The sequence below is a fragment of the Halictus rubicundus genome, chromosome 6 (genome assembly GCF_050948215.1).
Source record: "Halictus rubicundus isolate RS-2024b chromosome 6, iyHalRubi1_principal, whole genome shotgun sequence".
NCBI classification, from domain to species: Eukaryota; Metazoa; Arthropoda; class Insecta; order Hymenoptera; family Halictidae; genus Halictus; species Halictus rubicundus.
In genome coordinates, this window is record NC_135154.1 from 8,174,649 (window position 1) to 8,191,017 (window position 16,369).

General features: G+C 39.2%; 1 protein-coding gene across 1 annotated transcript in view; it reads left to right on the forward strand.

The window, feature by feature from the left end:
• Positions 1-16,369, forward strand: part of LOC143354857 (uncharacterized) — a 150,890-nt gene that overhangs the window by 71,874 nt on the left and 62,647 nt on the right. The window contains exons 5-8 of the mRNA XM_076789233.1: positions 4,118-4,332; positions 7,654-7,909; positions 8,552-8,806; positions 9,580-9,710. Coding sequence (XP_076645348.1) covers positions 4,118-4,332; positions 7,654-7,909; positions 8,552-8,806; positions 9,580-9,710 — 857 coding nt within the window. The remainder of the gene's footprint in view (positions 1-4,117; positions 4,333-7,653; positions 7,910-8,551; positions 8,807-9,579; positions 9,711-16,369) is intronic.

The window sequence follows — 16,369 nt, forward strand, 5'->3', positions numbered from 1 at the left end:
GCCATTTTAGCTCTAAAACGAAACATTTCTTCCGACCTAGAATATTTCCCTTCTATATATATTTTTTCACGCTATACATACGAAAATGGTGCAATTTACTCGTACAGTACTGAAATGTTTAGTGATTTATTAAATACAAACAAATTTAATAATGTAAAAAATATTTCGAATAATGATACAGGAATTTTTAGTGGCGCCTTACAGCCGCCATTCGAGTGCTAAGGGTTAAATCATTATCTTGACCATAGAAAAATGTGGTCTTGGGAATTTTTTTCAGGGATAATTGATAAGTGAAAAATTCTGGTTTTTCACGGCGATATTAACATAACTCTTAACTTTATTCTCCAGTTTTCCCCCCAGAACGGAATATCAAAAATGGCAGAGTTATTCGGTGTTTCTGGGACGGACTTTTATTGGTACATCGATGGATGCCCGCCGTTGCCGACATAAATTGAAACATGTGGAATGAACTATTTTTTATTTTCTCGAACTAGAATGTATTGTTTAAACCGGAGCGGAAAATTTTTATGAAATTCAATCATTGTAGAAGTGGCAGCAGGTTGAATCGAAGAACTCGCCGTTCACGTTGAAAAATTAACTTTAATCGTTTACAGCTGAACAAATGTTTGAGATATCGAGGAAATATTACGGTACATTTTAGAGTATTGTATGTAGAATGTTCCATTAAAATTTGGAAAATATAGGTCAGAGGGTTCCAGAGATTTTCGGCCATGCGACAATTTTTAGGAAAACTCGAAAAAGGTTTCAACGATTTGGAATGTACAGATGCTTGTACAGTAGAAACGTTCGTTGGAACTGGACAGGTTCAAAACGAGAATCGAAACGTGTTCCGCTGCCAATTCGAAATGTACGCAATGTACGCTGGACTCAGCATGATTGATTTCCTACGCATCTTTCTTCTACCTGGAACGCTCTTGGGAAGAGGAACCCATCTCTCTTCCGTGCGACTAACATGTTTCAGAATTATATTCCGAATGTATTCAAATCGATGGATGCAGGACACGAATTTGTGTAACAATAGTTCCAGGGTAACAACGACCTTTTCCAGGTCCAAGAGCTTTAAACATTAAAGGTTCACTCTTTTACGTCAACAAAATATGTTTCATTCATAGTGTCATTTTACCCCTCGGACCCCTGCAAGATCTAGGCCTATGCCGGAGTCATAATACACTAATTACTACAGTAATTCACTAATACAGTTTTATTCCGATATAAGACGACGGCTCGGGACCGGCTTTCGTCCTATTTCGAATGAGGGTATGCGGCTTAACTTTGTTGATAACCATATTTTAAATTATATTACATACGGAGGGTCAAAGAATTAGCTCTGGAGGGTTAAAGGATTAACCCGACGAATTAATGTTGTGAACAGCTGCTGCCTTAGGGACAATAGAAAGATTAACGTGTCCATAATAAGGGCCACAAAAAATTGATAAATAAAGCTGAGAGTGGGTTCTGAACGTCGTCAATTATAAATAGTCGTAATTAGAATGCGAATCAATATCCGGACCCGATTTCTCGTGTACCTTCACACATAGCGTGTCTAATATTAAATTATCCAAAAGGGAAACCCGTATACGTAATGGCACAGTTGCCGTTTCCCTTCCAGGGAAAACATTTCTCTCCAGAAACCGTTTCTCTTTACATACCAACGACCCGGGGTCCCGCTAAATGAAACGTGTGCGTCCCTGCTTAGACCGAGGACGCAATTTCAAGGAGCAAATTTTACGACAGATACAGAGTCGTTTGAGATGTGCCAGGCTTTCAGTTACATCATGCGAACGTTCAACAACTAACTAGTTTGACGCAGACAGATAAACAGAAACTTCTGCCGGAGCTTCTCAAGCGAAACAGCTTTGTTTTGTGTTGGCGTTATATGCATACTGGTGTCTCTAGCGCGGAACACGCAACGTCTACTGGTCACACACAGCGCATAAGTATGACGTACAATGGCGAATGTATCGCATGCTCGAGTAATTTTTGAAATACACTTTGCGGCACACAGTTATAAATACGTTACAGCGTTTAGGGTAAGGGTACTAATTATACCGATTTTTAAAGTGTATCGAATATTCGAAAAAGTGATATTAAATTTTTTTCATTAAAATCTCATTTTAATATTCATTACGCTTTAAAAATAAGTGTAATTAATATAGGAATAATTGGTACCCCCTCGGTAATTGGGTCCCTTACCCTATATCAAATATTAATATTATAGAAAATAAAGTAGACACAAATTTTTCGGAATCAGCTGTTTCCGTCGGGTTCACAGCACACTATTATTGATTTCGGAGACAGTAAACACTGTACAGCACACTTCGCGAAATCGTGACAGCGATCGAGGAAAAGTCACTCTGACCACGATCATAATAATAGTGCGATTTCAACCGCTTCGCTCCCATGTGTTAAGGTCAGGTTATACTAGGCAGGTCGGACGCTGAAGGTGTATGAACGCTACATGCAAAAACAGGGTAACCGAAGGTAACCATTTATTTACCGTTTTTTTTGTCTAGCGTTTATAGACCCTCACCTGCATAGTATAATCCCGTCGCGACGCCGGTGCTGTTCGTACAAGGGGTCACTCAGTCACTTAGGGTCAGTGCCCGTTTAGCCGTCCACGAGAGTAGGCGACGATGCCACTATTAAGAAATCGTATTATAAGTGATGAATCTAATTATGAAGCACGCGAGATATGTCGTCTGTGGCATCTCGCGAACGGTATCGGCGTCACGACGTAACACGTCGTTAAATAGTTATAATTTTCAACAGTGTCATTATTCAAGCATGAAGAAATTCTAAAGTGTTCTTCGAAGATTTATAAACAAACCTGTAAAGATTCACTTTGATACGTTCATTAGTTTCGTTTTTAAAAATTCAAGTGTACGAGCTATGCGTCAGAAGGACACGAGTTGTGCAGAACTTTGGAATGAATTTTTCGGAAACTGAAGATGTCATAGGTATGTTACCACTATTATAATTACAGTGTTTCAAAGCGATAGACTTGAAATAATATGTGCAGTCCGATAGGAGAACGAGGAGTTGCGAATTGAATAAATGACCGTTTCAGCGTTGTAAATTGCACGTGTGCAGCATAAAATTTCTTGTCGCAGTTTCGGGTGGACAGTAATATTGAAATATCAAGCGTTCATAATATCTATCGAGTGAAATTACTTAGGGCAAGCTGAAATGCGGTTGGTCACGGCCCGGTTTGCTCCTGCGAGAGCGACACGTGATTGGTGGATGAACTTTTAGTCGGCAATTTGGCTGGTCGTTACGGAGTTACGTTTCAGAGGACAACGAGTCGCGAATTCCTAGAATTGCAGGTGGTAAATTCCAGGAATCGAGTGCGGCTGTAACCTGCATTCTACCGAAAAGTGGCAGTTTATGACAGTACCGGCAAAGTAGAGGGAGGCGTTCCGTGTTCATATTTTCGTTCCGGCCTTGCGAGTTTTACGATTACTACCTGAACTTATAGGATAATAAATACCATCGCATTTTAGTAAAAAAAATATTTCTATACGTACGTTATTATGCATATTGCTCTTAGACAGCGGATCTTTGTAGAAAATTAATACTCTGTGCCGATTGTGGGGAGCTGGTGTTCGATAAAAATTGATTTCATCCCTTAATGACTATTTAATAAAATTTCTTTATAAATGCATAAAAATCCGCAGTCTAAATACCACTAATGAGACGTTTGTTAGGTCAAGAGAGAAAAGAATGCTTAAATTTAGTTTGCAACGAATCCTGAGAAGTTATGTTGATTATTTGTTTCTCTACATACTGGACCAGCGAATTCCTAACATTAAAACTTGGATTTTCAGCGTGTTCTCGCCAGAGTCTGCAGGATTACATAAAAAAAGAGTTAAATATCTCTGGTTTCCTGAAGTAAAGTTTAGCCCACATGTCTAGTTGAAGTTTGAATTAAAAAATATTTTTCAATGCGGAGATAATACCACGCTACAATGTGTTTTAAAACTTTAAGCTGTGAAAGTGTAATGATCCTAAAATATTTTTGTTACTGAGCACGATGAGTTTCTAATAAAAAATGAGCAATTGTATATGTACACTTTTAAATCCTGTTTCTCGTCCGTAGCAGGTATACAGTAACACAACAGCAACAGCAACGTGGAAGCAGAGGATATCCTGGACAATCGGGAACGAAAGGCTTCCGTACTGGTGCTCCTAACTGGTCCTTCATCTTTGATCCTGCGGGACGCCTCTGTTATTATTGGTCGATGGTGGTATCCCTTGCCTTTCTCTACAACTTCTGGGTTATCATCTACAGGTTCGCCTTCCAAGAAATAAATGGTTAGTATAATTCCTGCACACTTTGACTCGCCTGTTATCATTTCTTTATTTTAGAGGAATATTCTACGTGTTTTTCATACTTTTTTACAATTCTTATATTGATTCTTATTTAGTGTACCCTCTATCCAAAATTCAATAGACTCGTGCCTCTATATTCAAAATTTAAAATTGCCAGCATTTCGGATACAAAGTTTCGACTTTTTTTGTCTTTAAGAGGCTCTGAAAATTATAAAAAATATATTTCGGCATGAAATCTGTTGGGTAGTTGCAAAGAAAAGATTTAGATTTATTACCATAGTACGTTCTTTAAAATATTGGCAAATAAATATTACATATAGCCTAATTATTTTTATCTTCTTAAGTGAAGCTCGCTTAAAAAATGTCAAATAATTTTTCAAGTTTTATATTATACGACAGTCTGATTAAATTGAGAAGAAATTACTAAAGACTGAATGAACATTTGAAAAATTATCCCATATAAGCGCAGCCATTGTCTATGAATGCTAAAGGATCGCAGCAGATTTCAAAGTCAGCTTAAATAAATTCAAGGGACTAAGCGATTCGATTATTCGTTTCCTCGAAGGATTTCATTCAACTGAAGGCGATATTTCTCTCTGTATAAGTCGTCTGTATTCAGTGGTCGTCGTTTGACGCACAGTAGTTTGAGTCGTCGCTCGCAGACTCTGAGAATAAGAGGAGGAACGACCTTAAGCTCTGAAGCTTAGTTCGGACATCATTGCTTTCTGGTATAATAGCTTCGCTAAATGTTGTGCCCCAGGCTACCTAACCGGACAAATAGGATACAGTAAATACAGTATTGTTAAAAATATACCGTTATTACCGGAAGAACAATACCCGCTATTCTGGTCCTCTAACAAATACAAGGAAAGACTTGGCTGGACTCTACAACTTCCAGACGAGTAAAATTCTTTTACGATATTGAAATTATAAAAATGTTTACATGAGAAATTTTTAATAAACCTCATTACCCAAAGATGTATTGCCACAATTATATTTAATGCTTAATGCAATATGCAAAAATGCTAAAATATCAGGCAAACGTCAAACTCACAGATGCATACGCTTCAATTCGTTTCGGATTTCTAAGTTGACAAACGTGGTAGTAAAAAAATCAAAAACCTCAAAAAAGTCGGAAAGGTGGAGAAATTGTCGGATTTTGCAGTGAAGTTTAAGAGCAATATCATTTATTTTTTTTTGGCAGCATCAGTGTATTGTTGCAAGCGTTGCCTGTGATTTTTTTCAATTTTTATAGTGAGGTGAATCGTAGTAAAAAAAAATGAAAATCGCAGAACGGCAACTCCACTGCTTTGTAGCCCCTGTGTTGCCCCGGGCAATCTAAGCAGAATAATGCAATATTGTACCGTTTATGTAAATGTTGAAGTCGAGACTTCCTAGCCATTGGATTTTCAGCACCGCCCGAGTCTACGATAAGAAGAAATCGATTTTCCGAAAGTTCTAGTCCAGAATACCCCTTAATCCAGGACAGCGGCTCTCTGATTGGTCAGCGCCCGAAATTGGGTAGACGCGATTTTCTAGGAACAGTCAAAATGATCGTAAAAGCACATTCTCTTGGATAAAAATTTCGAGACAACGATCCAGTTAACTCGGCAGACACTCGCTCCTCCGCTGGGGTTCGTAGATCGAAAATCAGTCCCGATAGAAGGTCGGCTTTCCTCTGCCTATCTTACAACTCCCGTGAAAGAACTCTGCGCCAGCTCGGATTTAGCACCTCGGAGAATCACCTCGCTTCTCTATTCCAAAAATTCCCCGGCTCCTCCGTGAGAAAGAATCCCTCGTCCTGCTTGGTGAAAAGCAGAAACTTCCTCGTTCCTCCGTCAATCTGGCCCCCGGGTTTCGTAACGTCCGAAAACTTCGACGTTCGCTCCGATATCCACCGGGAGATATCGAATTGTTTTCTTTTATTAGGGGGACCCATAAGTAATCAATTATTTTGAAATCTAAAACAAACTTTGTAGTAAATTCAAGTTTTTATATAATCTCTATCATTATCAACGACAGCATGCCATCTTCCCTGCAAATTTTCAATCCCCCTCTTATAGAAATCCAGGGTTCGAGAAGCAAAATATGACTCAAGGTGCATCCTTGTATCTTTTATAGAAGTGAATGTTTTATTTCTTAAATAATGCTCCAGAAATCTGAAAAGATGACAATCAGAGGGAGCAATGTCGTTATCAAATTCAACTGGTCGTCCACTTCGAGACCTGTCAGAGAAATCATAATCACCAGCAGCAAACCTTCTGAACCAACGTTGACACTTGTTGAACTTCAATACATCTCCATAAATATCTCAAACTTTCTTTGTTGTTACCATTTCATTAAATCTCGCATGAAAATGAAAAAGTATGCAACGACGAATATGATCCTCGGAAGGTACGGACGCCGCCATTCTATTACAGGGTTTTTAGAATATTTTGAGCACAGGCTGCTTTACCGAAATCTGTAAAAGAATACGTGTTTCCTCTTCAACGATCGGTACAGAACTAAAGGCAAAATAAATTCTTTGCAAATAATTGATTACTTATGGGTACCCCTAATATTTTTCCTCGCTAATTGCGAGCGCCATTAAACGAGTCTCTCATTCCATTCTCGGCCCATTCTTCGAAAATATCTTCGTCCTACGAGCTTCCTGCCCGCACTATCCTTTTACTTTTCCGCTTCGCTTTCTTCGAGAAATCCGCTGCCTTCGCCCAGTTCACTTTCCCGGCAGAAGTCCCTACAAATATCATACTGCCCAGCATTTATACTGTTCTCTATTTCTCTCTCGAATTTTGTTCTGTAGCTCAAATGAGAGCGTTCCAAAGTGGACACATTTATAATATTTCAAGACACACGGTAGCAAAGACCGTGTTCCAAAGACTCGCGAGATTGTTTTCCTCGTTGCTTTAAATTGTGCTTGCTGTAAATTAAATCTCTATCTTTGTTTTGCACGGAATTGTTTGAGAACTGAAAGAGTATTATAGAATTGACTGTAAAACATCTTGTATATTCTATTTGTAACGCACTTTCCAAATGACAATTTTCAACAAATATTCAAAAGAAATGAATTTTTGTGAATATATTAAGTCGGTGCAAAAACACTAACCGAACTCTTCTAAAAAGAGTTAAAATTACTGAAACCAAAATCAATACCATGGTGTTCTTTAATTAAATTATTAAAGTTAAAGTTTACAGAAAATATTGACGTGTTTTCATCCAGTTCGCGGAATAGTAGTTTTGTGTAACGAAGATGACAATTGAAAATGCTATTTTGTTTAGAAGAGATGTTTGTTTGTTTTGCAGGCGAAACGCGGTGGGTGTGGTTCTGTCTGGATTACTTTTCCGATTTTTTATACGTGTTGGACATAGTATTTCACATTCGAACCGGATATTTGGAGGATGGCGTGTTGCAAACCGACGCGACTAAGCTGCGGAATCATTACACGAACAGCACCATATTTTACATGGACATCCTGTGCCTGCTGCCACTCGACTTTTTATACTTATCTATAGGATTCAATAGTATACTGCGAAGTTTTAGACTTGTGAAGATATATCGGTAAGTGACGTTTCCAAAATAACATTAATAACACCGAAATTCCATTAAAACCCCAAATTGGTTACAATCGTCCCCGATTTACAATTTTGTTACATTGTTCATTCGGCTCCAAAATTATTTCGCAAATGAATCGATCTTCGAGAAGGGCACACTCGAGTCTGACAATTAAAGAAGCTACATATACAGAGGATTCAAAAAATCTTTGAACATCGCAGTTTCTAACTATGGTAGTTTCAGTGTTCAAATACTTTTCGGATCCATTGTATATTTATGACATTTAGGTGCTTCCCTTTTTCATATTTCAACGAATTTAAAGGGAATAAAACAGAATTTTTAAATTCTTCAATTCCTCTAAAATCGTTGTCTTCGATAACAGTCGAGTTACAATCGGTTACTAGACACATGAGTTTCATTTCGTCGAGACACCGGTAATTATGCGGTGAACGATCAGGGGCAAACAAACCGTGGTCATCTCGTAAACATTCTTCGGCAACTATCCGCCCCCCTTATGGTTGAGCGAAAATTCCATGGCGCGAAGAAATTCGCCGGCGCAATATTTTAATAGGAATTTCGGAATTTATCGCCGGGTTATGACCACCACGCTGGAATCTCGTTCAATCTTCTTTGTCCATTGTCACGCAGGTTCTGGGCGTTCATGGATAGAACTGAGCGACACACGAACTATCCGAATTTATTCCGCTCCACCTCCTTGATACATTATTTACTGGTGATCTTTCACTGGAACGGGTGCCTCTATCACATTATTTATAAGAACAACGGCTTTGGCAGTAAGAACTGGGTGTTCAGCGACTCCGAGACGGCGGACGTCGTGAAACAATATTTGCAGAGCTATTATTGGTGTACGCTGGCCCTGACGACCATCGGCGATTTACCACGGTACGTATCGCCTAAATTTCCGAAATCTCGTTAACCCATCGCTGGCCCATTGCGGTCTTGGAAAGCCGAAATAACCTTCAATATTTCTGTTATCTATAATAATATGAAAAAATGCGTATATAGAAATTACATGGTATTCCTTGAAGAGCAATGATTCCTAAGGTCATTTGAAGTAACTTTTCCCTTTGCAAAAATGTTCTCCGACGCTTCCTTAAGGAGTTATTAACGAAAAACACGGACCAATCGCAGCGCCGCTACTAGCGGACCGGTTCCGGCTCGGCCAATGCCAACGTCACGCTCAGAGCGCGATCTGTGCTCTGATTGGTCCGCGTTCTTCGTTAATAACTCCTTAACGGAGCGGCAAAGAACATTTTCGCAAAGGAAAAAGTTACTTCAAATAACCTTAGGAATCCCATTCAAGGAAGTAAAAAATTTGTGGGACACCCTGTACATCATTTTTTCGTATTATAATGGAGATATCCAAGACGGTCGAAATTACTGGTCCACCTTGTATTGAAATTTTTTAAGTTTGTTAAGAAAGAAAATGGTAAAGATTAGGCAATAATAAAACGTTGGCAATAATAATGAAAATTTGGGACACCCTAGTATGAACAATTTGAAGGCAAATTCATTTGCAACAGCTTCCGTTGTAGTTGGTACGCGGACGTAGCCCGAGGCGATTGCGATTCGACGCGACAAGTTCGAAAGAGATCGAACAATACCGGTTTGTTAGGTTGAACGCGCTAACGTTCGGAATCGTCTTTTATTTTCAGGCCGAGGAGCAAAGGCGAATACTTGTTCGTAATAGCTCAGCTGCTGTTTGGCCTGCTACTGTTCGCCACCGTGCTCGGGCACGTGGCCAACATTGTTACTTCCGTCAGCGCGGCCAGGAAAGAGTTCCAGGGTAAGTGAAAACCGAATCCAATTATTTCCCCGTGCACCTGATTCGTTTCGATCAGCTGGGGAGAGAGAGACAGAGAGGGAGAGAGAGAGAGAGAGAGAGAGAGAGAGAGAGAGAGAGAGAGACGGTCGCAGCTTTGCGGCTCTAGCCGGTCTAAGCTCGCGATTGTTTCCCTTCAAAGGCGATCCAATGAACGCGGTTGATTGCATGTTCTTCATACTGAAGAAAAGTTTGTGTCCCTTTATTCTACGCGTTCCGGACTCCAGGCTTTCACGAAAAGTCACTATTTTACATTACTTCATAAAAACAACAAAGATGGTATCTATACAAATATTTAGCCTTTCTATTTTTGTACAAACTTTGGCTTAGGGGACCACAAATTTTGGACCTTTTTTTATATAATCCTGTAGATTTTGACGAAATAATTCCAAAAATCAATGTTTCTACGTTAGGAATTCACTAGTTCAAAAGTTATGCTATTTGATTCCTCCTATATGTACGTATGTATGTACAGAAATAGGAATTACTTCGACAAGTTCGTGGATAGATTCAACCGCATGTTTGCATTTTTCATGAAACCAATGCATTTGCCGTGCAAAGAGCTCTGCGTATTTTCATCTGCATTGCAGAACACAGATTTAAATAAACGTCACTCAGTGGCCGGAAACCGAAAACATTTGGAAAAACGGAAAATCTCGGAACTGTATAAACTCATATATTTTTGCCGTATCTGTTTGTTCGACATTCTATATTAACTGACTTAGTTGTTTTAATAAATGTGTGCATGTTCGACGACCTGATATACCGTCTGGGAAAAGTCAAATTATTTCTGCTCGGTGTTATTAAAAATCGCAACGCGTGGCATAATGTTCTTGGAAAAACATATATGCCACCCAAAACTAACCGTACATGTGCGCTGGGAAGGGTAACGATGAAAAGTTTGCAGACGTTTCGACTTTAAAAGTGCAACCACCCCACGAACACTATTATCGGTTACGCTATCGAGGGGTCAATGTTGCTGTCGCTCAAACTTGTTCCCAGTGAATTATTGTCGGCAATTTCAATAACGCCTCTATAATACAAACAATTTAAACTTTCCGATACGATATAAATCATGCCGAGGTTTGCACGAGGGACTCCTCTGTTTATAATGCCAACATATTTTATTAGTTTAATAATACGCGGGAAAGCTGTCCTGTAATTAATAAGAGTCCTGTTCAAGCGCCGGAACAGAGAAATTCGCGAATAATGGAACAATCGTTTTGCTGATACTAAATTTCATGATGAAGAGCATAAAAACTCAAAGGAAGTAAATTCTGCATAGACCAGACGATAAAATATTATCTACTTCTATATTGAATAGTCAAGTAATGGAGGTGTGAAATTCTACAAATAATAATAATGGAAAACTTAATTTTTCTTTAATATTTTCATAGAAGCTAATGTGGAAAACCTCTACGACTTTATTTCCATTAATTTCTTTTATGAATCATGAATGTCTCCATAGGGGAGCCAACGGAATGGTAAGTGCTACATAATTGGACGGAAAGGGAGTGTTTAGTGTTTCTCTCTGGCAAAGCAAATGTTAACTCTGGGAGGCAGGGAATCAGAATCGAGTAGAACAATTAGCCATAATTAAATGTAAACAAATGTTACTAATAGAGGAAAAATAATCTCTGGAGGCAGTGTCTCGTTGCGATATCTTCTGTAAATAAATGTACCGGGTGGTCCACGGTTCAATTACATTCCACAGTCAACATTACAATTTTTTACATTACGTTACCTTACATTCCACGGTCCAAATTACAATTTTTTATATAATGTATCAAATAATTCGGCAAAAATTATATTCGCCTGTTGAACAAAAACATATCTTTTCGTAAACCTTATTCAACGTCATCCCTGCTCAATAACTATTAAATAGGTGCAGTACGACAGTTACGAACATTAGACAAAAATTCAGGGTGGCATAGCTACCTCTTGCACAGAAGTTATAACACATACAGAATGATTCATCTGCACGATTATAGTAGAGACAGGAATTTAGCCATATGGGTAAAAATAGTGGGATAATAGTAACTATACACTGGGAGGTAGCAGAATAAACAAAAATCTAATTTTTTAATATTTCGTGGCATAGCTCCCTTAATTGTGAAATAAAAAATTTGGCACCGTTCATTGGCAGATTTAGTGTTGAAGGTGACACGTTTGGCAGATAGCAGTGAAATGTGAACCTCCCGGTACAATGTCGCATTACGCTGGCGTGCTCGAGAGACCTGCTTCCATAGCTGTCTTTGATTAATTACCGTGGCTTTATTTGTAGTTGCTTTTCAGAAGCTATCGGATCGATAAGGAATAAACGGCGCGGATGTTGGTCGCTTTATTGTTGTATGTCCCCGTGGTTCATTCGTGCTCCCTGAGCTGTTCAACGGAAAATACAGTTCTTGCTCGAGTTAATCGGCGTTCCACTCGTGGAACACGAAAAGTCTTCCGGCCAGGAGGATTCCGGATGTGCTCGCGACACTGCGCTCTCGGCTGGCGTTGCCAGGTTTTCAAAACGTGACGAGGCTGTTCGGTACGCAAACGTGTCGCGAATCAATCCGAATCCGAACGGTTAACAATGTTACAAAGCCACCGGGACGGGGGAAGCTTTAGCGTTCGCCATATACACGGCTGAAACTTCAATTTCAAAATTCCTAACAACCTTTACACTTGATCTCTCGCTCCCGCTCGGAAACACCCGCGGACATTTTCAGCCGAATCGGCACGAAACCTCGCTCGACAATGGAACGAAGCTTCCACCATATACACCGGGCGATAATGAAAATACACGCGACAAGTATCCGAAACGAAACGCTGCGAATCCCTCAAATTCTTCCAGTTCCTATTTTTTCTTTTTTATTCCGAGTCGTGGAAAGAAAAATATTTCGGTTCTTTCAAGAAATTCTTTAACAAATTTTTCTCGGTTCTTTAACCAGTTTTTGGGCCCAGAAAAAATTCTGATAACGCAAAAAGAAAATTCTGATGCACGGAGAACTCTCCTCCCGAGCAAGTGAAATTGAAATAAATTGTGTCAATCGATCGAAACGTGTTTTGTTTAAATAAATCGTGTTAAATGATTGGAATAAGTGAAATTTCGATGAATCGCGTCGAGCAGCCACGATGGATGTTAATTTGGAAATGTTTTCGGTCCTCGAAGAGGGGTGTTGTCACCGGGCTCGCGTTCGTTAAGGGCTCGTTTCATTAATACTGCAATTTTTAATTTACGCTGGGAAAGTTATTTGCGATTCCTCGGGCCCCGACTGTATTTACCACGAGGTTTCTCCCGGGCCGCGGAAGGGTTAATATTGTAAATGTAATCCCGCGGAATCCGAAGAAACGTGAAACGGTCCGTGGCGATCTCGTAATGGCGCGCTTCTCATTCTTACAATTTCCTTCGGGGGAATTGGACTACATTTTAACGCGGTGACGCTGATGGGATATTAAATTTCATTTTCTGTCGACCGTGCCTAAGCTGGCTCGTAACGTTGGACATCTGCGATTTTATCCTCGACGAGCGTTTTAATCATTCGGTGACGATTCCGTTTGATGACTGCTTTACGCTTCGGCGGAGTCCGCCGAAAATTATTTTCAGCTTATTTGGGGGTTTTAAGTCAGCTTTTTATTACTGTGTATACATTTCACTGAAAAGTGTCGCAAATCTATTAAATATAGAAAATTGCTACACCTACGCGATCTATGTCGTAAATCACGCTCTTTAGCAATATTTCGTTGATCAATACTGCCATAACAGGTTTCATTATCTTACACTCTATTGTCTCTGGGTACACGAAAAGAACCGTTATAATAAAACCCTAACGGTATTGTGTGGGCGACAATGTAGTAGAAATTTTCTCGTCGGTAGAATGCTTTTGTACGCACCTAATATTTTCTTTATAGATTTTTTTTTGCTGTCGATGCGAATGGTTTTAACGAGCAATAATACAGGGCCGTCCAACGTTAAATAAAGTAGCAACAACAACGGGGAAAGAGGACGATGGGGCGTTTAACTTTTTCCCCTATGGTCTCGCGACGTGTGTACAGAGTATCGACCGAATATTTTCGGTGGCAGAGCACGCACTGGGCCAAATGTTTATAGCGAACATTGGTGTCGAATGCACAGGTGGTAACAGAGTCCGCGCCGAACAGTTTCATCTGGTTACATATTCATATAAATCCTTGATCCACGGGGCGCGCATTTTTATAGGAATTCACGCATAGAAATGCAACAATCCGAAATTCTTAAAATAAAAAATTCCACTCCGCAACATTTGTTACGGTAAATTAAACGTCACTCGATAATTCTTTCTTTGCTTTCACTCGCAACGATTATTTGCGCATTATATTTCTACCGTAGGACTTTATGCAAATTTATTATTTCATGGCCGAATTCGAGGTAATTGGAATCCATTCTGTTTCCTTCGCGAGTGATTTCAGCAAATTTGGAAATAAAATGTAAGTGTTCAATTTAATCCATCATTTTTAATAATATCGAAGCCTGTAAAATATAGAAACGACAAAACTCTGGCGTGTAATTGTAGTGCACAGACTCTGTCGAAACGAAAATAAAAATACTTTTCGCAGTGTTGCGTTATTCTAGATGTACAGTGATTCCCACTAATATTCGAACGCTCTTAAAAATCGCATAAATTTGTCAATATTGAACCATACGACTTGGATATTTTTTAAGAAGTTAACACAATTGGTTTGCTAAATAAAACGAAAAAAATTTTCTACGAAAATTGAAATTTGACGGAATTGCAGAGAAACTACTAAAAGTTTTGTTTTGCAACTTTTTTATGTGGACTTACATTGAAAATTTAGAAAGTACGATTTGTAGATCTGTATGAATTATACATATTCTGAGAATTTCATCAAAATCGGTCAACGTTGCAGTGAGCTACAGATGTTTCAAAATTATCACATAAGGGCGAAAAAGTTGCAAAATACAACGTTTAGTACTTTCTCTGCAATTTCGACAAATTGCAGTTTTAATCAAACATTTTTTCACGTTATGAAGCGAACCAATTGTTCTAACTTCTCAAAAAAAATTCAAGTAGTATAGCCCAATATTGACAAAGTTATGCGACTTTTACGAGCGTCCGAATATTAGTGGGAGTCACTGTTCGTAACTATATGAATTTCTACGAAACATTTCTAGGAGCGTATTTCTAGCGGAACGTTTCGAAATGTGCTGTAACATTTATAAGGATTGTTTTCTCGGTGGTCAAAGTTAAGCTTCGGGAAAGCATACAAAAATATATATCGATCATCGAAGCCATAAACGTTGAATTCTTCCATAAAAGACTGTCTCGAGGGTCAGAGACTAAAAATACTCCTTGTTTCATTTCTCTTTACGGTCTTAAACGAAGATCAATAGACACTCCTCTCGAGCCTTACGGAGCGAGCAAAGACAGCCTTGTGTTAGTTGAAACAAAACTTTTTTCTAACCGAAGAGAAATTATTCCGTTAGAGTATTCAATGAACGGAACTGTCTTTAGAAAATTTGTCTCGAAAACGATCCGCACGGAGCTCGTTAGCAGGAAGATTGATATTTTCTCCGATTCCCGCGGCCCAGAAAACCGCAATTAACTGAAATTTATTATTCTCGGCTGGTATTGATAGCTCCTAGAATATTATTCGGATGTAATTAACATTCGGAGAATGTGGCTGATACGAAATGCAAGTTAATGAACCTTCGAACGGGAGCGCTATTAATCTCACGGTTTTCATCCAGCATTTGAATGAATGATAAATTGCCGGCTCTGACGCTGTCCGATAATTTCTAGATGCTTCAACATTTTTTTTAAATATCCTCGAGGTATTTTTCTAAATTGGGAAAATTTTTAAGCTCCTTCAAACATTATTTTGGAAAAAGCTCTAGCTACTTGTAGACGACAGATTACTATTTCGCTTTGACGAAAATAAATCTTTAATTTTCAAACGACTGTTAAATAAATTTTATGGAGTGAAGTACTAGTTTCTTTATGAAGAAAAGCCACGAATTGAGGGAGGGGCGTTACCCTCTTTCTGTCACGTGACTTTGCGGAGTGGGGGTAGGCCGTAGCACAGCTGGCAGCCATATTTTTCAACCACAGCTTGTCCAGCGCTCTTCGCCCCTTCGATATGGATATTTGTCAACAAAAACAACGTGTCAAACATTTTTTCCAGGACAACATGTTTTCATGAAAACGTTTGACACGCACAGAATAGCATAAAGCGTTTAGGTAATAGGAAATCTGTGCGTAGAAGTAGGCGGTCGGAGAGTTCGTTGATCCTCGGCATGCAATCTGCTTTGGTGAACCACAATACACCAGGTGGCTGGCCTTGGCTAGGCCAATATTAATTTCGTTAATTATGCGCCGCCATGTTACGATGTTAAGGCCGGTCCAGCCGCTTGACTTCCCGAGCATAATTTTCCTAGGGAATCGCGGCGACCGAATTCGGTCGAAGCCAAAATGAAAACTTAGACTCTGTTGTTGAACGGCGTGATCGCGGCGAGTTGCAACGTGGAACTTTCTGATTAAATTAAAAAAGGATCGCTCGCGATTAAACGCGTGGACCGGTGCAACTGGCTCGAACGATTAGGGGATAATTTGTCAATTGACAAGCTTTTAAACCCT